The sequence below is a fragment of the Balaenoptera physalus genome (assembly GCF_965194825.1).
Source record: "Balaenoptera physalus genome assembly, chromosome: 2".
Taxonomy (NCBI): Eukaryota; Metazoa; Chordata; class Mammalia; order Artiodactyla; family Balaenopteridae; genus Balaenoptera; species Balaenoptera physalus.
This window is the reverse complement of record NC_138883.1, coordinates 37,633,312-37,654,552: the sequence shown is the minus strand read 5'-3', so window position 1 is coordinate 37,654,552 and position 21,241 is coordinate 37,633,312. Positions and strand designations below refer to the sequence as shown.

Below are 21,241 nucleotides of genomic sequence, written 5' to 3'. Positions count from 1 at the left end.
TAGTCAAGCTGGTGCTACCGGTCTCTGGAGGTGGATGTCAGTGGGTGTGGACATGAGCTAAAGTGTGGGAAGAACTTTGTAAACCACGGGCCTCTGAACATATTTTTAGTTTCATGACAACAGTGAAGCCCTGACTGGGCATGGCCTATGAGACAAACAATAATCTGTTACCTGCCACCAGCATTATAAGGAGACTTCAAACTTGAAATTTTTTCTTGTGTAACGTTTGATATTGTTATTATCAAAGTCTCTGTGTGTCAAATTTCAATGCCATAGAAAAGATAAAACCTTAAAATGGTTTTCAAGTGGTATTGAGAACATGACCAACAAGATAAAAACAAGTTTTAAATATTTTCTGCAGAAACTGAAAATACTTAGTTTTAACTTTAGAATGTATGTGGTCAGAATCTGAGTTGTGCAGCTAGAGGTTGCTATCAAGTATCAACTTTAAGACTTCAAAGGCAGGTTTGTTGCCGGACCAGACCGGATGGAAGAAGAAAGCATGGAATACTTGGCAGGGTCCCATCATTCCTTGGAGGCACTTAAGCTCCTGTAAGGAACATTTTCCAGAGGCTGGAATGCTGTAGTTATGCTCTCTAGGTGTCTTGAAAGCTGCCATTGATCTCTTTGCCATCTTGTCATATTGAGCCAGACTCAGAGATAAAGCTGAATCTTATGGGGGCGAGAAGCTGCTCCTTAATTCTTTGTTAGCCTAGGGGTGCAGAAGGTACCATCTGAACAGCTGAAAGAATGCAGCTGAAAACAGATCGGCTTTAAACCTTATTATATTAAGAAACAGTTCATATTAGCCAACCTGATAGAAGCCTGATTATTTCCCCAAGAGTAGCTGTATACCTTAAACGATAACCTGTGATTCTGTTAAGTTTGAAATATTTTAAAAATCAAAATAATTGTTCTAAGACTTTTAAATACACTTGCCAGACTGAAAGAAGACAGATACCTAGTAAAGCCCATCTCACTGATAGCGTTCCTTAGGTCGTTATCGTCTTCTGCGTCATGGAGAGGTTTGTGTGTATCTTGATCAGGGGACGTCTGTGGGCTGGGAATGTAGGGTCAGTCCGTTGTAGGGTCAGGCCTCTGGTGTTGAACAAGCCGTGTTCCAATGCCGGTTGACACCTCATTGACCTAGTGACCAGTGCAGTCTGACGCCCGTGTATAAAATGGGAAAATTAAAACTTCTCAGATATGAGGGCAACCCATGAAACAATAGCATTTCCATGTAACTGTAACAAAAGATATTTTGAAAAAAAAATAAAAAACTTCTCAGAGATGCTCTTAAGATGAAGTGTCTCACACTGAAGGCTTAGAAAATTAGAACCTTTTTTTTTTAAACTAATGTTGGACATTTTATTCTAGCCTGTGGAGTCGGGCAGGCAGAAGGAGTTGCAGCTAAGAGTGGTGGAAAGGGCGTTGGAGGTAGACTTTTTTATTAATTTTTTTAAAAAGCTTAACTTAATTGGAAAATAGCAAATATTCTGTTTTGATCATAATTTATTTTTTAAGATTAAATTTAAGTAACTGTCAGGATATGTGTCATTAGCTGAACCCAACTGCAGAAGATAATTGCCTTTAGACAGAGTTCTCTTCAGGGGGTCATTGCATTCGCAGTTCTGAAGAATTTTGGTTTTTTTTTTCATGAAGTTGAATTAGCAATGTGTTGTTTTCATTTATTCTTCTAAAATCCTCTTCTTTTCTCCCTCCTGAATCCTTATATCCAGAAGACTCTCAAAATGAGCTTTTCCCCCTACTGTTTGGGTCTAAAAGATGATAAAGAAATGTTTTCTTATTGATCCCCTTCGTACCTAGGCCGCAATGTAAAATGCTTCCAGGTGCCCAGGCAGGAGAACAGAAATAAGGGTCACTGACCGGGTGGACAGCTGGAGGGCTGGTGGGGACAGTGGTGGAGGAGAACCTAGGAGAACAGCCTCTTCCAAAGGAGCTTGCTAGAGCTTCCTGTTTTCCCCGAGTCACAGGAAATCTTGATTTCTATGTAAAAGTTCTTGATTTTCAGAATAAGCTTTTAGGTCACACAAAACCTCTTTGCAAGCTCAGTGTGCCCTGTAGACCATCACCGTTTTAGTTTCTAGGTGAAAGAAGTAACCAATCAGATCTAAATCTGTGAATTTTCATTTTATATTGCATGTATAATCTGTGCAGTAGAAATGCATTGGACACTCTCATTGTGAAAGATAATTAATAATCCATTAATCATGTTTGTTCAGCCAGACTGCAAGAGTCTTGAGGGTTTGGAAAGTGTTACTGTTTCTTCAGTAGCCTCTACTGTAGGTTTTTCATGAAGTGTTTGTGAATTGACTGGCTGATTTCATTTTTAAATAATTCATTCTATGACTTTATTTTTATTAGCAAATAAAAAGAAACATCGATGAGAAGCATGCCCGGCTTTACCAGACTGTGAATGAAGGCAAACAGCTGGTGGTCTCCGTGAGCTGTCCTGAACTGGAGGGCCAGATTACAAAACTGGAAGAGCAGTGGTTGTCCCTAAACAAAAAAATTGATCATGAACTACACAGACTACAAACGCTTCTCAAGCATCTGCTCAGGTGTGGTTTCTTAGGGATTGATTGGCATCAGAAAAAGACCTCAGAGGGATTCTGCAGTCAACCAGATTTTACATGCCGTCCCCCTGTTGTATGGTTTTTGACAATCTAAAGCAGTTGAGTCCCTCTTCCAGGCTAAATGGGAACTAGAGTCTCTGATGCTAGTTTGCAGGACTCAGGATAATGTGTAATCAGTCCTGTGGAAACTAGGAATTATGTTATAGAATTATACACATGTTACCTTTATGCCATGATGTTGCTCTCTCCTACACTCTTCCAAAATTTTTTTAAATCTTAAAAATAATTTTAGCTAATGGAATAGTTTGAAAAAGTCTTTGGAGTTCTTCAAAGAATTTTTTTGCTTTAACTGATCAAATTTTTAAAATAAATTTTTTTTATTTTGTATTGAAGTATACTTGATTTACAATGTTGTGTGAGTTTCTGGTGTATATAGCAAAGTGATTCATAATACATGTTCAGTAATATATATTCAGTTATATATATAACACATATATTCTTTTTCATATTCTTTTCCATTGTTGTTTATTATAGGATACTGAATATAGTTCCGTGTGCTTTATAGTAGGACCTTGTTGTTTATCTATTTTATATATAGTACTATGTATTTGTTAATCCCAAACTCCTAATTTATCCCTCCCCATCCCTTTCCCCTTTGGTGGCCATAAGTTTGTTTTCTATGTCTGTGAGTCTGTTTCTGTATTGTAAATAAGTTCATTTTTATCATATTTTAGATTCCACATATAAGTGATATCATATGGTATTTGTCTTTCTCTTACTTCATTCTTGAAACCCTTGAAGAAGGTAGAATACATAGAACATTTAACCTCATTCTCTTTCCCACCTCTTAGGGAGGCTGTCTTAACCTAAAGAAGTTTAGAAGTTACAAGAGGGACAGCATTTTGCTTGGATATTTTCATTCCATCAGATAAATATATTGGCATCTAGCCAATAGCAATTTGCTATTATACAACTTATACCAATGCTGGTTATATTTTTACTGTACACAAATCTATAGAGGACATTTGATGAATAAAAATAATTTCTGTCCTTACCTGTGGGTTTACTTTTGTATAGCTGTAATAAACTTTTAAAAGACTATTTTAGACTTTAAAATGCCTCTTTGTTCTTGATTAGTCATTATAGAGTCGTAGAAAATGACAGGAGCATCAGATTTGGGACCTGGGATTAAACAGGGTATAATTCTTTAAAAAATCATGATTTTTCTGAATAATAGGATTGGTCAACACAAGAAAATAAATGGTGAAACAGAAGAAAATATATGGGGGATGCATATCGTTTCTAATTTCCTTTCTCTCCCACTTTGCTCCTATTAGTTATAACAGAGATTCAGATCAGTTAACCAAGTGGTTGGAATCTTCTCAGCAAACTCTGAACTACTGGAAAGAGCAGTCCCTCAATGTGTCTCAGGACTTGGACACAATCAGAAGCAACATAAACAATTTTTTTGTAAGTTGTAATACAATATGCTCAGGTAATTGTTGGTTAGAAAAGAATATCGGGGGAAAATTAGGAGAGTTGGTGTGATAGTTTCCATAATCATTTGTAGATAAGGGGTAAAACTTGGGCTAATAGCAGCTGCATTCTTCAAACTTAGAACTATTTGTTTATACTATTGATTTATATGCTTATAATAATGATAAAGTATATTTTAAATTGACACTCTAAAAAATATATATATTTAAAACTTGCCCTGACATGGGGCATGTTTTACAAGTGTAGAAAATAACTCCCCTATCTGCCCCCTAAAACCTCACAGGATTATTAATTCATAAATGTTAGCTAATAAATACATGGTTTTAAATTGTTATATACAGAATTGATGTTTCTACTAAAATGTTATTGTTCTATTGTTTTAAGGGTTTTTTTTGAAGAAAAGAAGGTATTAATTTTGTGATATAAATTATACGTTGAGGCCTTTTCGTCTTTTCCCTTAGTCTTTTCTCCATTTTTCATATTTTGTAGTTATGATTACTCACTTTGATATTAAAATGTAAATATTTTTAAAATATATTTGGAAAAACCTGTAAGTACTAGGAAAGATTTCAGATATTTTAGTTAAAAATTTGTTGCATTTAGTTCATTTAATATGAACTTTTAAAAAAAATGAACTTTGTGCTGTGTTCCATATTTTCTTTTTATTGTTGAAATGATGATTTGTCTATTTTTAAAAATATTAATCCATTAGATTATAAGCCACTCAAGGGACAGGAACTCCATCTCTTTTGTTCCCCACCGTATATCAAATGCCTGGAACAGTGCCTGAAACTTAGCAGGAAAAATGTGTGTGTGTGCATGTGTATATGCGCTCACATGTGAGCGCATATACACATGCACATATACATACATACACATATAAATATTTACTATTTGAATTGAATTCAGTTATTTAGTTTTGGACTCTAACCAGTTATTCTGACTCTTAGTTACTCCATGCCATATTTATTTATTTATTTATATTTATTTGTTTGTTTGTTTATTTATTTGGCTGTGTTGGGTCTTCATTGCTGCGCACGGGCTTTCTCTAGTTGCGGCGAGCGGGGGCTACTCTTCATTGCGGTGCACGGGCTTCTCATTGTGGTGACTTCTCTTGTTGCGGAGCACGGGCTCTAGGTGCGCGGGCTTCAGTAGTTGTGGCACGTGGGCTCAGTAGTTGTGGCTCATGGGCTCTAGAGCACAGGCTCAGTAGTTGCGGTGCACGGGCTTAGTTGCTCTGCGGCATGTGGGATCTTCCCAGGCCAGGGTTCGAACCCATGTCCCCTGCATTGGCAGGTGGATTCTCAACCACTGCGCCACCAGGGAAGCCCATCCATGCCACATTTAAATTTTAAAAGTTTCTAAACTTTAAAACTGTTTCCTTTTAGGAGTTTTCAAAGGAACTTGATGAAAAGTCCTCCTTGAAAACTGCAGTTCTAAGTACTGGGAACCAACTTCTTCACCTGAAAGAAGCTGACACGGCGACACTGAGAGCTTCTTTAGCACAGTTTGAACAAAAGTGGACAATGCTCATAACTCAGCTTCCTGACATCCAAGAAAAACTTCACCAGGTAAGTATTTAAAGACCCAGCATTTGCATTAGCATTCACTTGTTAGCTCACAACTCTTTTAAAATCATTTCTCTGACTCAGTAATTTTCATTGACACCACCTATCTTTTCTCTGGCACCACTGAATATAGGTCTTAATTACTGGACTCTCCTCCAGTGGGATCTTTCTTAAGAGAGAAATCAGGCTTAATTACTTTATTTCCCAGTTTATCTGCACCACTGTGTTAGTTTATGTGAAGGTCATTGTCATTGTTTTAGGGTCACTTATTCTAAGCTTGAATGCTGGGTTTGTTTTTGTGAGTAACCTGCATAATTATGTGGCAAGACCTTTTATCAAACCAGATATTATCTTAAGTGATGCCCTGATTCATTTTGTTAACTGCAGGTAATTAAATGGAAATCATTTTGATTTTGCAGCTTCAGATGGAGAAATTGCCATCTCGTAAAGCAATAACAGAAATGATTAACTGGATGAGCAACGTGGAACATCAAACTGCAGATGAAGACTCTGGGCATTCACTGAGTTCTGCATCTCAAGTTAGAAATCTTCTTCACAAGTACAAGGTAATTACACAAAAAAGCCAGAAGCCTTTTCATTAAATAAAGAAGGCAAGTCAGTTGGAAGGGAAATACTGGACAAAGAGACATGTAGGATATTATTTAGAAAAACTAATTCTAAGGGTGGGGAATGGGATGGTGGATGATTCTAGAGAGAGAAGTTAGTATACTTGCTCTTATTCTGCCCAGATTCCTTTGGTAGCTCCCATCACCACAGGACAGAATCCAAGCTTTTAACTGGCTCTGGCCAGCCTCAGCTCTTCATTTCCCCACATAAACCCTGGACTCTGCCTGAACCAAATCTTTTGCGGTCCCTCCACCGCTCCTGGTGCTCTCCTGCTCATGCTTTTGCTTTTGTACGTGCTGTACCTTTGGCCTGGAATTCCAGTGTCCCGCTTTTAGCTGTAGGAATCTTCTTAGTCATCCTTCAGGAGTCAGTTCAAGTATCTTCTCATTTGGAAATCTACCCTGACTCTCCCGGCCAGATCAGTTTACTTTCCAGGATTAGGTGTCTCCATGGTGCTATCAATAGCTCCTGTCACCCGGTATTATAATTATTTTCTTACCTGCCTATCTCCCCGCCTTGATTTAGCTTCTTGAGAGCAGGGACTCCTCCTTTACCTCCCTGAAACAGCACACCTAGCCCAATACCTGGCATCCAATAGGTGTTAAGTAAATGTTCTTTGGATAAGACAATGCGTAAGGAAAAGTTGATATCCTTCTACAAATAGATAGGAATGTGGCCTTCTCCACGATATTTGATTTCAAGTAGATTTAACTAACATTTAACAAGCCACGCACAAACACTTATTGTGTGCCGAGCAAGGTGTTTGCCACTAGGAACACAAAGATGAATGAAGACTCCGGTCATTGTTTTCCAAGACCTCATAGGCTAATGGATCTAGCCTCTGGTGGGCAGAAGATGAATGGCTTAATCACAAAGCATGGTATTAGCAAGGATTTCCTTTTTATATCCTATCCCATCCTAACTTCAGTGAGTAGTACAATCTGTAGAGGGTCTATGTGTATTTTTCTCACAGGCCCTAGTAACCTAGCACATAGTTTTACCCCTGGATGTCTCCTACGGAGGTGCTAGAACTTGCCAGAATAAACCCAACAAGTATCAGCCTAAACAGAAACATGCTTGGCCCTGGGAGAGTTTAGGATTGCTCTAGAACTTAAAGTCATCCAAACAGGGAGCCCTACACGGTCCACAGAGGAGCAGAGAAGCTGCCTAAACTGGCAGAGCTCCTTAAAGGTGTCCTGGGTTTTCTGGGAGAGTCTTAACTTCAGACTTCCCATCCTGTCATTTCCATGAGCCCACAGGATGGCGCTGAATTCCAGTGGAGCTCTCAGGAAGCCTCTCAGAGGAACCCTTTGTCAGACTCTGGGTCTTGATTTGGGTTCCTATGATGCAACTACCATACATGATACCATCTTTGACTTTTCAGTCTGTTTGAAAGCGGTGAGTCTCTCTGTTCCCAGGAATGTGTAATTCCCAAAAAGACTCTCCACTCAAATAAAGCAGATGCGTGGTGGGGTTAGGGGAGGGTAGAACATAACTCCAGACAGGTGCCCCTTGATTACTGGGTGGGAGCCTGGTGCCCCCTACGGTGCACCAAAGGAGAGGTCCAGTTCACATACTTCAATTCAGGCTTTGGTGGTTTAATTTTGTTTTCTTTGTTCATTTTAGGAGTTTAGAATGGAAATGGACTATAAACAATGGATAGTTGACTTTGTTAACCAGTCATTACTTCAGTTAAGCACCTGTGATGTAGAAAGTAAGCGCTATGAGAGAACAGAGTTTGCAGAGCATCTCGGAGAGATGAACCGCCAATGGCACCGGGTCCACGGAACACTGAATGGAAAGGTGAGCTCGTGGTCACGGCTTGATGTATGATTTAGCCTTTGCAAAATACCACTTTCTGAAAAATTTTAAAAGACATTTGTGGGACCTCCCTGTTGGTCCAGTGGTTAAGACTCCACACTCCACTGCAGGGGGCATGGGTTCGATCCCTGGTCGGGGAACTAATATCCTGCATGCTGCATGGAGTGGCCAAAAAAAATTAATTAAAAAAACCAAAAAGACATTTTTGTGGTTAACTTACAGTTAAACCTAATAATCATCTCAATTCTAGCCCCTTTTAAATCCTATCCTCCATTGGTGCATATAGGAGTTGGAAATAGTTTTTATATTTCTTTGCGATTTCTTAGTGGGAAATTGACTTAGGCAAATGAAGAGGAGAAATGTTATTTAAGAAGATGTCAAGTATTACATGAGGCTACTAAATGGTCAGAAGTTTTGACATTTTCTGTGAAAGTAGATGTTAAAAAGCAGCAAAGCTATTTCAGCTTTAGAAAAATTATAAAAAGGAAGAAAAATGTATATGGCTTCTTGGTAGATTTTCATTCCATGACCGAAAAGATTAAGGAAACTTATTCTTGGGAAAATATTTAATATTTATATACAATAGTGAAAATTGGTTGATTTCTTTATTGTGTGGAGAATGCATACAAATAGATTCATACAGTTAAGATTTGAGTACATGCTTGGGCAAAGAACATGAGCAGATAATTCACAAAAGAGAAAATTATAATTGGCAAATAAATATGGAAAGGTTACAACTTTAATTGTCAGACATTTGAAATAAACATTAATAACATTATACACTTACTAAATTAGAAAAACTTAAGACAAAGATAAAAGCCCAAGGCTTTCACATTCATACATTGCAGATAATGGCTTACATACCCTTTTGGAAAGCATTCAGAAAATTTCAAGAACCATAATAATCATCTTATCTCTTAACCCAGCCGTCCACTTCTTTTACATTTATCTTAAGTAGATAGTCCTTCAAAAAGGAAAAGATATGTGCACCAAGTGTTCAATTCAACATTATTTATTCTGGTGAAAAATGTAGACTGCCTGAATTTCCAACACGAGAGAAATAATTAATCAAATGATATGGTGTCCATTTGATGAAATACTGGGCAGCCTTTTAGGTTAATACAAGTCATGACATAGCAAGTGCCTATGGCATATGAAAAGAAGTATAAAACATTATATATACTTTGATTGTAACCTAATAAACATTCTAAGCATTAGAAATGAGAAGAACCACAGACATTTAAAAAATATTACTTTATTAAATTGATGCATTATTTGTGATATTCTTTATATTGACAGTTTTTAAGTGAGTCTAATGAAGAGAGTCTGGGGAAAAAAATTTTTCTTAAGCTTTACATATATCAATAGACAATGCAATGAAAAAATATTGAGTGTTAGCAACATGATTTTGTTTTGTACAGATATTGTGGAACTCCAGAACAGCCAGCTTTCTTATCAGGTTAGCTTTCATTTCAAGCGTTAGATTTTTTTTAAAAAGGAGAAAATAATTCATATTTCCTGACTTATGAATCATTATTCCAGAAGTTGTTGGGAAATCTTGTGCAAAACGTTAGAAATCATCTGAGAAGAAACAAAATTATCCTATTAAAAATAACATATCACGACATTTACATTTTAAAGCATGTGGTTTAAAATAAGAAAATTTTATTTTCTTATTCATAACCGGTAGATACAACAATTAGAACAACTTTTGGAAAGTATCACTGAGAATGAAAACAAAATACAGATTCTGAACAACTGGATGGAGGCACAAGAGGAGAGACTGAACACTTTACGAAAACCTGAAAGTGTGATCTCGGTGCAGAAGACACTCCTGGATTGTCAGGTGAGAAGACACACGGCACCTGTCCGGCGTGGCTTGGTCAGGCTGATAGTTACCACGCCTTCCCCAGGGAGTAGGGCAAGCTGCCGTAGTTTCTGAGGGTTCTTCTCAAAGCCCCCAGGTACTTACTTTCTTCTATGAAATAGATACGTCCATGTGTTTTACAGAATTACAAAATGCTGTTTTTTAATGATAAACAGAAGTATTTTCATGGTTATTGTAGTTCTGAAGAGATTTGAATGCTACTCCTAAGAAAAAAATGTTGGGAGTTCCCTGGCAGTCCAGTGGTTAGGATTCGGTGCTTTCACTGCTGTGGCCCGGGTTCAGTCCCTGATTGGGGAACTAAGATCTCACAAGCCACGCGGTGCGGCCAAAAAAAAAAAAAAAAAAATGCTCCACGGGAATTCTGATTTAGATGTTTTCCAGTTTTTGTGTGTTTTTATTAATTTCTCCAGTATTTACCAAATTACTCAAGTCTCCATGATTTTTAGTATTTCTTTCTGTTTCTTCAGAGGAAAATGGTTTTATTTTACCTACTGTGTAATGTGTTCTCAAAGGACTACTTTTCCCTCAGAACCACTGTCTAAATCCCATTTGGGCTAGAGCATGTTGGCTGTGCCCTTTTTTCGTTCAGTCATCATTTGCCAGGTCACTTGGTCTTTGAGGTGCCCTCACCCAAACGTGGGTTTACTCCTCCCTCCACACCGCCCTGATTGTGTCACTCCTGTTGAGAGCAGGTCCACTGTCCCAGAGCTGTAGATGGCACAGGTTACGTGGGTTCTGCACCGCCTACAGGAAGGCATGGCGCTCTTCACTGTTGGGGCTGGAAAGTCGGCTCAGACCCCCATTCTACAGGTTACAGAATGATACTGGATATAATATGTGGGCAGCAACACCTCCATAAGAGATCTTTTCGGATGGTCGTATCCTGTTTCTAACTACCCACTAGCCATTTCCATGTTAGGGTGTTTACAGCCGCCTCCTGACTGGAAGCGCAGTGCTATAGCACCCCCAGCCAGCCACCCTGCTTTCACCTGAGTGCTAAGTTACTCAGGCCTGGGATGTCATCACTATTTTCCAGATGGGAAAACGCAGACTTGGCAGTTTGATGACTTAACGCTTGGTCCAACAGCCAGTACAGGGCAGACGTGGAATGGAGACTATATCTCCTAGACTCTTTCTACTATACCATGATGATAAGGACTTGCTACCTAGACTGTTCTAAAATCTAGAGCCATGTAATAATGGAAAGTATTGTAAAACCTCATATTATAGTATTATAAATTCATATTACAAAATTTCACTGTAAAAATTGAATTGAGAGTGTGATATGATTAAAATGTCTTTTGTGTAATGTTATTAAATTATATACTCTATTGGCATTATTACTTGAAAAATGCAGGCTCCTACCTCTTACCCGTTATTAATTGTTTTGTAATATTGTACCTATGAAAACCTTTTCCTCTTGCCCTTCCAGGATATAGAAAATCAACTTGCAATTAAATCCAAAGCATTGGATGAATTGAGACAAAGTTACCTGACTTCAGAGAGTGGGACAATGCCATTGCTGGAAGATACAGCATCCAAAATTGATGAGTTATTTCAAAAGAAAAACAGTGTTATCAGCCAGGTACTAGAATTCATTTACAGTGTACTATTTCTCTCCACATATCCTTCTTTTATCTTATTTCTTGTTTAGTAATGGACACTCGTTCAATACCAAAAACTGAAAAGTTGCTGTGAAAACTACTGAAGTGAAGTAGAGAAAAACATTTCAGATCTCTCTTATTTTTTTCCTTCACTGGATAATCAGAGGCAAAGCCACCAAATTCCCACATCCTTGGCAAGCTAGAAATCCACCTGGTTATCTTTGTTTTGTCTAATGTACTCACACACACAAAAAAGTCTCCAACCCCAACTGCAAACCCAACAGAGCATCTGGCGTTGTTTCTTGGCCAGATATACAGGAGCAGTTATGAAGAAGCAGCTCAGATTCCCCACACCCAGGGAGATGCCTCGGGGAGGGCGTGATCCTATCGCATATAGCCTTTATCAAGCTAGAAGCATGGTCAGCATAGGGAAAACTCCAGAGGTGGGGAGAAACAGCATGTGGTGAGGAGAAAGCATAAAAGACTGTGGAAGACGTCTGGTAATTGTATGAAAGGCGTGTCAAAGTCTGCATTTACCCCTTCTGGGAGGAAGAACACCAAAAGACAAAGGACAGGCATCCTCAGACACTGCAACTTTGACATTTCCCCACAAATGGAGAGAGAAATTGTAAATACTAACCTATTATAGGTGTGTCCATGTTTCCCAGAGAGTCTTTATTGTGGATTATTTGTCATCTACTAAAATCTACTTTCAACCATTTGTTCCAAGAGACAATTGGGAATAACCCATGTAAATGAAATCCATAGGTGACCCTCAGCCTCATTCTTTCCCCAGGACTCAGGCAGAAAAGTAGGGGTGAGCTTAACATATCTGTGTGAGTCATTTGTTAACATATCTTTTGTGAGGCACTGTGCTCACTGCCAAGGGTGCAATGATAAGAAAATAAATGGTTCTTACCCTCAAGATGCTCACAGGCTGCAGGGGGATAGCTGCAATAAAAAGACAGACAGTAACAAGTGTTGACAAGGATATGGAGACATTAAAACACTCCTACACTGTGGAGAAGGTTTGTGTATAGGTTTTTTTGTGAACATATGCTTTCAGTTCTCTTGGGCATATACCTAAGAGTAGAATTAGTGGGTCATATTAGTAACTCTATACAGTATTTAACTTCTTGAGAGACTGCCAAACTTTTCTACAGAAGCTGCACCACTTTACGTTTCCATCAGCAGTGTATGAGCGTTCCAATTTTTCCATAGTCTCGCCAGTACTAGCTATTATCCAACTTTGATTATAGCCATCCTAGTGGATGTGAAGTGGTATCTCATGGTTTTGATTTCTATTTCTCTAATGACTGTGGATGTTGAGTGTCTTTTCATATGCTTATTGGCCATTTGTATATGTTCTTTAGAGAGATGGTTATTCAATCCTTTGTCCATTTTTGAGTTTGATTGTCTTTTTATTGTTGAGATATAAGTGTTCTTTACATAATATATAAAGATTTATATACTTGTATATTCTCGATTGTGTCAGAGATCATTTAAATGCTTCAATTTTCAACCTTTCATAATTATCAAAACACATTAAAGGATAAAATATGGCCACTATTGCATTTCCTCCTACTTTACACTTGCCCGTCATTTTGGCCAAGCATGATGCTCTCCAAGTTTTACTTGCTCTCCAGTAGTAACCAGACTTAAGTGCCAGGTAACACAGGTTAACACTTTACATTTACAATGCTTTACAGTTTTCAGAGCATTTTCACAGACACTATTTTCTTTATGTTTTCATTTATTATATCTGTTTTGTGGATGAAGAAATAGACTCAAGGATTAGATAACTTGCCCAAGGTCAGAAAGCTAATAGGGTGTCACTGAAATGTATACTCTGAGATTCTGATTCCTCACTCAGTGTTTTTTTCCCTGGGCTGTCCCTCTGTAGGCTGAACTCTCTCTGTGCTGGTCCTTCTGGTCTCAGGGCTCTTTTCCATTCAGCTACTCTAAAACTTAGCCTTCTTTGATATTTCTTGTTCATTGACCCACCCTTCTCACCTTCAGTGAATCACTGAAGCTCCACTCTCAAGTTAAAATGCCTAAATTGGATACAGTGGTAGAGTCCTTAGGAGGGGGAAACAAAAAAGATGAGAGAGCCTCTTGTCGATGATTTCCTAAATATGTTTCTGCTTTTTGTATAGGTCAATGAGCTCAAGACCTCCATGCAGTCTGTTTTACAGGAGTGGAAGATTTATGATAAACTCTATGATGAAGTGACTATGATGACGATCCGATTCTGGTACTGCATGGAACACAGCAAACCTGTGGTTTTATCATTAGAGGCCTTAAGATGCCAGGTGCAGAACCTTCAGGTATATTAACCAGATCTTGGCACAATGCATTATTGGCAGAAAATCTCCAATGGAAGAAAGCACAGAAATGAACACAATTACTGTTATGTCCTCCACAGAGAAACACGAAACAGTATTTTAAACAGCAGCATCAAAAGTATAACTTGAAATTTCAAAATGAATGACATGAACCAAATGAGTGAAACTTGGTACAAGTATACTGTGAATTTTTCTTCATCTTTCATGTCCATATTATTTCACAATTTAAAGGTTTGGGTTCGGGGTGTTTTTTTTTTTTAAGTATGCTATTTCAAGTGCTAGCCCCATGAAAGAATGCCTTCTCAGTTTTCTTCTTCACATTTCTGATAATTTATCCCTGTCCTATTAAAGTTTGAGTGTTAACATTATTGTGGTACAGCGGCAAGTGTTGACCAGCTGCTGCCTTCTCTGGACGAGGCCAGGCTGTTCTGCAACTGACATTCCTGCTCTGTCCTCCTAGACTCTTCAAGACGAAGCTGAGAGCAGTGAAGGGAGTTGGAAGAAACTCCAGGAGGTTATTGGAAAACTCAAAGATTACTGCCCCTCAGTTGCTGAAATAATTCAAGAGAAATGCCAAAATACTCACACAAGGTACACTTTAAGATGCAATTTGAATGGTAGAGCAGATATTTTTATCTTAATGACGTGTGACAAATGAAGGGACGTAGGCTGGGTAAAGCCTTCTTAATCATCTGAGATAACTGGTTTCATACTATTCTGGTCTCTCCTGCTTTGAAGGATCTCGTTCACATAAGATTTGACGTTGTGAAGGCTGTTACTTGCCTTGTACAAGTGTTTGGTATAATCAATCTAGAAATGTCCTAAGTATAGCCCCAGTGTAGCCACGTTCAGTGGGCATAGGCTAAATGCCCAATGCGATCCTCAAGGGCACCAAAATCAACAGGCAGAAACAGGCTAAGGGGTGGCCAGATGGGCAGTCTGTCTCACTGGAAACATTATAAGGTGGAAGTAAGGGGATGTTAGAATACCTCTCAGGAGATATTTGTGAGGTTGGGAGGAATTCTTTGATGAACTACTTATGATAGAAAACTCCTTCTAAGAAGTGTGGCCCTGGTTGATTGTGAGGCTTTTATATAGCTGGATGGGATATGAAAGTTGGCCCAAAGCTGATTTGTTCCAGAAAGTGGTGAAGAGATTAAGCTACCCTCAGTGGCCTTCTCCACCCTTCCTTCATGCAGATTCAGCCTCTCCTATAAACCAACTCTGAATATGTGTTGAACGAGGGACACCACATTTATGTACCCTGCAGTGGTGTCCTCAGCCCTTGATCCAGTCCTTAGTGGAAGAGGGGGAGGAGGGAGGGTGAAGAGAAACACAGACACGTATCTAATTTCACATACAGTAATTGGGGCCTCCTTCAAAACATATGGTGGTTCAGGTTGCTATTAAAGGGATTCAGTTGTCACCACTGCACATACACATTCAGTTGTTGGCACAAGAATATATCAGAAGGCATATTGAAAAAGACTGAAGAAAATAGCACCAAAATGCCAACAGTAGTTATCTCTAGATTAATGAGATGTCAGGTGTTTTTTTTTACTTTCTCTTTATAGACAGGTAGGTAGGTAGGTAGATGGGTAGACAATCTCAATATAGGTATGGGTAGATTTAAATACACATGTTTTGTGGAGGGTTGTGAGCATATGTTGTATTTATAATTGGGGAAAATCTTGTTTAAAAACAGGTGGTTCTGAGAAACTTTGTGAAATACAAAGAAGTAAAGCAATTATGCCATTTGTCACCTTTTTCGCCCACTTAGCGGGATTGAGGATATTGTGAAACAAGCATTCTCATGTGCTTTGGGTGAGAATGTAAACATTATAATGCTTTCAGAAAGCAGTTTGAACATACACCCATAACCTTAAAAATATTTATATATTTATATTCTTTGACCCAATAATTCTCTAAGAAGTCTAATTTAATACCAATATCTTGAAATACAGAAAAAAGCCTTTGAACAAAGTTGTATCTGAGAATTATTTTTGGAAGCAAAAATTAAAAATTACTCCAATATCCATACTAAGCTGGAATTTGGTAATTAAACAAAAAAAGACCATTTATAGACCATTATGTACAGCCATTTAAACTTAGGCTTACTTATTTTTTATTACTAACATGGGAAAATTTTTTTAAGTTAAATGGGAAAGAAAGGCAAGATATTATAGTCCATAGTATGGAATAAAAACAAAATTTTTAAATTTCTACATTTTTTTACTTTTCAATTTTAATAGAATGAAAAATGTATTACAGAAAATAACTTCTTATTTTTCTTATTATTACGATTTTTAGTTTTTGTAGCAGTTTAGCAGTGCATATAAATGAGAATCCAAAAAAAAATCATACAACCAATGAATGTGCCAGCACCACAAAATTAGCTAATTTTCATGGATGCAAAAATACTTTTAATATTTGCAATTGTTCATAACTTGGTGGTATCTACTCTAAAAGCGAGGTCTCTAACTAGGTTTCATCAACAGCTCTAGTCAAGTTCGCCTGGACTCCAGAGTTGATTTTTAGCCTGGCCCCCCCATGGAGACCAGCTATGTATATCTGGGGCCTGGGTACTCTGCTGCTGCCTTCCCTCATATATTGTGTGCTAGCATCCTTTGAGGGGTACACAATTTTCTCTTCTCATGTGACTAAGATCAGTTTTACCAAGTGAGTAACTTTCTGATGCAAATTGGCCTAAGTAGAAAGAGAATACGCAGGAATTAACTTTTCTCTAAAGAACAAATAAAATATTATCAAGTACCAGGTAATATCTGCCATTTTTTTCTCTCAATCCACAAAGAAATTAGTCCTACAACATACCGTATTTCTATAAAACATTAAAACATTAGCAAATTTAGAACATAATAGAAAATAAATACCCTTTGCTGAGAAGTAGGAAAATATATTGTTTTTTATTTCTACTTTTATATAAGGAACATGTTGCTTTTGTAATTAGAAAATAAATTTGACATAAACACAATTTAAATAAGACCTACTTAAAGACCCTCTCTATAAAATAGGAGGCCCTCCCATGTGGAGGAAGTTTCATCAGGCAAACAGTTCAGTACTTTCTTCACTTTTGCCTAAGAGACATTCATCATACAATAGATATTTCCTGCCAGTCACAAATTTTGCGGGTTTTGTGGAGAATTATAAAGTCAATGAAGTATCCTAATTTGGAATTCTATTTATATATTAATGATGGCATTAATTTTGAAAAGACATTAACGCGTCTTCTTAATCTATCTGCTCTTAACTTATGGGTAGAGTGTGGGCACTGTGCTTTTGCTGCAAAGGAAAGGATGGATGGGGTTCCTGTTGTTCATGTTGCCCTGACAGGTGGACGCAGGTAAACCAAGACATTGCAGACCAGTTGCAGAGGGCCCAGAGCCCGCTACAGCTCTGGAAGGCATATAACAGTGCTCACGCTGAAGCTGCAGCAAGACTGGAGCAGCAGGAAGCAAAGTACCAACAGCTCGCAAACATCAACACATCTGGAAACAACCTGGCAGAGATCCTGCCCCCAGCCCTGCGGGACGTAAAGGTAGGCGTTAAGCCCATTGGGAAAACCAAGGCCAAGACAGCCTGATAGACAGGGCCATGACCCAGAGACTAGACAGACCACAGGGAGGGAGGAGTGGGTCAGGACAGGTGTGTGAGCAGACCATGTAGGACACAGGCAAGACAGGGACGTGTGGGGTTGGGAGAGCCAGGTGGTGGCTCAGAGGTGAGGGCCAGGCAGCAGGTAGCTGGGTCAGGGGCACCTGACACCACCTCCTTCCAAATCTCCCCTTTCACTCTAGCAGGTAAATCTCTAAAGCCAAAGCTTCATACAAAGTCTCCAATAAAAGCAGAAATATATCAGCTGAATGTGGTCATGTAAGAATAGTAGATGTTGAATCTCTTGATTTAGAAATAATCATGAATAATTATCTAAATAATCTAAATAATTCTCTAATCTAAATGAATAATCATTTAGATTCACCACCATGTTAATAAGGCTTTTCTGTGGATATAATGATTTTTAGACTATTATTTAAGAGTTGTATACTTTCCTCTGTGGTTTTATTCTATTATGTTAATGAATGCCTGGAAAGCAAATACTTTCTAGTTTTAAACTAGGTGACCAGATACATTTTGTATCTTTTAATACTATAGGTCAAATAAAGAAGTATTAACCAATTAAATTAGAGACAAGAATCCAACAGATATGAACCATATTTCTGATCAACTTCTGTCTAATCTGTTGGCATTTAAAAAACAACAAAAACAGAAATTTCACACAGTTGCAATATTTCTGGAGTAGCCCTAAAATCATCTTGGTCAATGAAATTCTACGCTCTCTGCAAATGAATCCATTTATGTCACAAAGTGTCAGGCAGAGGATGGGGTTGGATTGATTCTTAAAATGCATTAAAGCAGATCCTTAAAGTGTTCACTGATTAGAAATATAAAACATAGGGCTGTACCCAAGTCATCTCCAGTTTCTGTAAACTAGAAGCCCCAACTCTATTTATCTATGGTTACTTTTGGCTCTGAACTGACAAATTTCAGAACAGCACCCAGTGATGTGCATCATATAAAGAAGGCTTAGCTCTTTTCTCTCTTTAAAATAAACAGTAACAAAAAGCCACACCCACTATTTCAGGGCAGAAATTCTCCTAGATGTTGATGGAGTGGCATGAGTTGGGGATTTTTGTTGGGAAAGGGGGAGGAAATGTTTTGCGATCACTTTTTTCTTCTCCAGGAGCTGCAGCATGATGTGCAGAAGACAAAAGAAGCCTTTCTCCAAGATTCCACTCTCCTGGATCGACTCCCACGACCTGCAGAGCCCAACACCCACCTGCTCCTCTCTGGTCAAATGCACTCCCTCCAGAGGGCTTCCTACTTGGAAAAGATGCTGCTTATGAAAACAAATGAATTTAAGGTTCATCTTATTTTGCTATTCAAGTTGAAGTCTTGGACATTTGCACACTCCCTTCAATTCCTTACATCTTGCGAAGTGATAGTTATTAGTGCTTTGTGGGCTGCACCTTAGGGAAACCACAAAATAAAGATGCCCTAAACATATCTACCATTTGACATGATTCTTCAGTCATGTGATTCTTCAATCACATGGGCAATGGGCAGATCTTAAGCATACGTTTCTTCTTTATTGAACATGTTAAAGTGATATATTTCATGCACTGTTCAGATCTCATAGTTATTTGAATTTCCAAGTGGGGTAATTGAGTCATAGAGTAGCTGCTTAAAGCACGGCCATTTGTTATGTATTTTATTCACTTTTTGAAAAGCCTTTAGGGCATGAACTATCAAAAAGCTGAATAGAAGGCCATGGGGCTCCAATATCACACAGCGGGGAAAAAATATTTAGCTAGCAGGATTCCTCTAGGTGCCCCTGTCAAGCAACTGATCTATTCATCCCTGTGAAGGCTTCATACTTTGCCAAAGGCACAAAGTGAGTATCAGGAGTGTTCTGGATTCAAGATAATGAACTGCTTAGGGCTGAAAACAGCTTGGACTTCTATCACAAGGCTACGCTTGATTCTATTATAGATGCACATGAAAATTGTTTCTAATGAAAACTTCTCTTGTTCTAGTTTGTTCTATCACAGTTCAAGGATTTTGGGGACCAGTTGGACTCTTTAAAAGGTCTCATTACGCATGAAGAAGAGAATTTGGATAAACTCTACCAGCAAGAAAAAGAAGGAAATCCTGACTTATTCCTGGTATTGCCAATATTTGTCATTCCTAAGGGCTCAGGTTCACCATAGAATAAAAAGTGAATTACTGTCATCTATGTGCATCTTAACTCTTGAGCACAGTCATTGGTATGCCATTCATCCTTGACCTGTTTTCCCTAAGATCTAGAGAAGTATGACAACATAGGGATCTTTTTTTTTTAAACTTTTTTTTTTTGCTTTTTGCTCTTTTATTTTTTAAATATTTATATATTTATTTATTTTATTCATTTGGCTGTGGCAGGTCTTAGTTGTGGCACGCAGGATCTTTAGTTGCAGCATGCGGGCTCTTAGTTGTGGCATGCGGGATCTAGTTCCCTGACCAGTGATCGAACCCAGGGCCCTGCATTGGGAGCACGGAGTCTTAACCACTGGACCACCAGGGAAGTCCCATACACTTTAAATATATACAATTTATTTGTCAATTGTTTCTCTTTTTTAATTTTTATACCTTTTTAAAGGTTACTTTCCATTTACAGTTATTACAAAATATTGGCTATATTCCCCATGTTGTACAATACATCCTTGAGCCTATCTTATACCCAATAGTTTGTACCTCCTAGTCCCCCACTCCTGTATTGACCCCCGACTGGTAACAACTAGTTTTTTCTCTTCATCTGTGAGTCTACTTCTTTTTCGTTATATTCACTAGTTTGTTGTATTTTTTAGATTCCACGTATAAGTGATATCATACAGTATTTATCTTTCTCTGTCTGACTTATTTCACTTAGCATGATGCCCTCCAAATCCATCCATATTGCTGCAAATGGCAAAACTTTGTTCTTTTTTATGGCTGAGTTATGGTCCATTGTATATATGTACCACATCTTCTTTATCCATTCATCTGTTGATGGACACTTATGTTGCTTCCATATCTTGACAATTGTAAATAATGCTGCTACAAACATTGGGTTGCATGTATCTTTTCAAATTAGTGTTTTTGGTTGTTTTTGGGTGTATACCCAGGAGTGGAATTGCTGGGTCACGAGATCTATTTTAGTAATATGCCTCAGTAATTTTAGTAGACTTTTATATCTTGAAGTCTTTACTAGTTAGCTTCAGTGAACTAAAATAATCTAGCAGTTGGCTATTGAGATTAATTGAATTTTTCTGGTTAGTTGAAGATCAAAAAGTAAGATGCCCTATTAAATTAATGGTATATTTTTTTCCTTCTTTATTACCTTAGTAAGTTTAGTATAGTTAACATAGATGAATGGAAGAATTAAAGAATTCTGGATCTTGCAAACTCCTAAGGACCAATATTCATAACCTAGATTAAGAGTCAGCAAACTATGGCACATGGTCTAAATGCAGCCCCTCACCTGGTTTTGTAAATAAAGTGTTACTGGCACAGCCATGCCCTTCCACCATTTACGTCCTGTCTGTGGGAGTTTTCATGCTACAAGGGCAGAGTTGAATATTTGCAACAGAGATCATATGGGTCATAAAAGGCTAAAATATTTATGATCTCGCCCTTGACAGTAAACGTTTGTTGACCCTGACCTAGACTATTGTGGCAGAGTTCTGTAGTGAGAACATGG

At 38.1% G+C, this 21,241-nt stretch overlaps 1 protein-coding gene across 17 annotated transcripts in view; it reads left to right on the top strand.

Moving 5' to 3' along the window:
* Positions 1–21,241, top strand: part of SYNE2 (spectrin repeat containing nuclear envelope protein 2) — a 319,482-nt gene that overhangs the window by 245,516 nt on the left and 52,725 nt on the right. For all 17 annotated transcript variants that reach the window (XM_082442457.1, XM_082442453.1, XM_082442455.1 and 14 more), the window contains 12 exons: positions 2,386–2,582; positions 3,935–4,067; positions 5,483–5,665; positions 6,082–6,228; positions 7,916–8,092; positions 9,801–9,956; positions 11,431–11,583; positions 13,759–13,929; positions 14,408–14,538; positions 17,299–17,503; positions 18,707–18,886; positions 19,560–19,688. In XM_082442457.1, the coding sequence (XP_082298583.1) occupies positions 2,386–2,582; positions 3,935–4,067; positions 5,483–5,665; positions 6,082–6,228; positions 7,916–8,092; positions 9,801–9,956; positions 11,431–11,583; positions 13,759–13,929; positions 14,408–14,538; positions 17,299–17,503; positions 18,707–18,886; positions 19,560–19,688 (1,962 nt within the window). The remainder of the gene's footprint in view (positions 1–2,385; positions 2,583–3,934; positions 4,068–5,482; positions 5,666–6,081; positions 6,229–7,915; positions 8,093–9,800; positions 9,957–11,430; positions 11,584–13,758; positions 13,930–14,407; positions 14,539–17,298; positions 17,504–18,706; positions 18,887–19,559; positions 19,689–21,241) is intronic.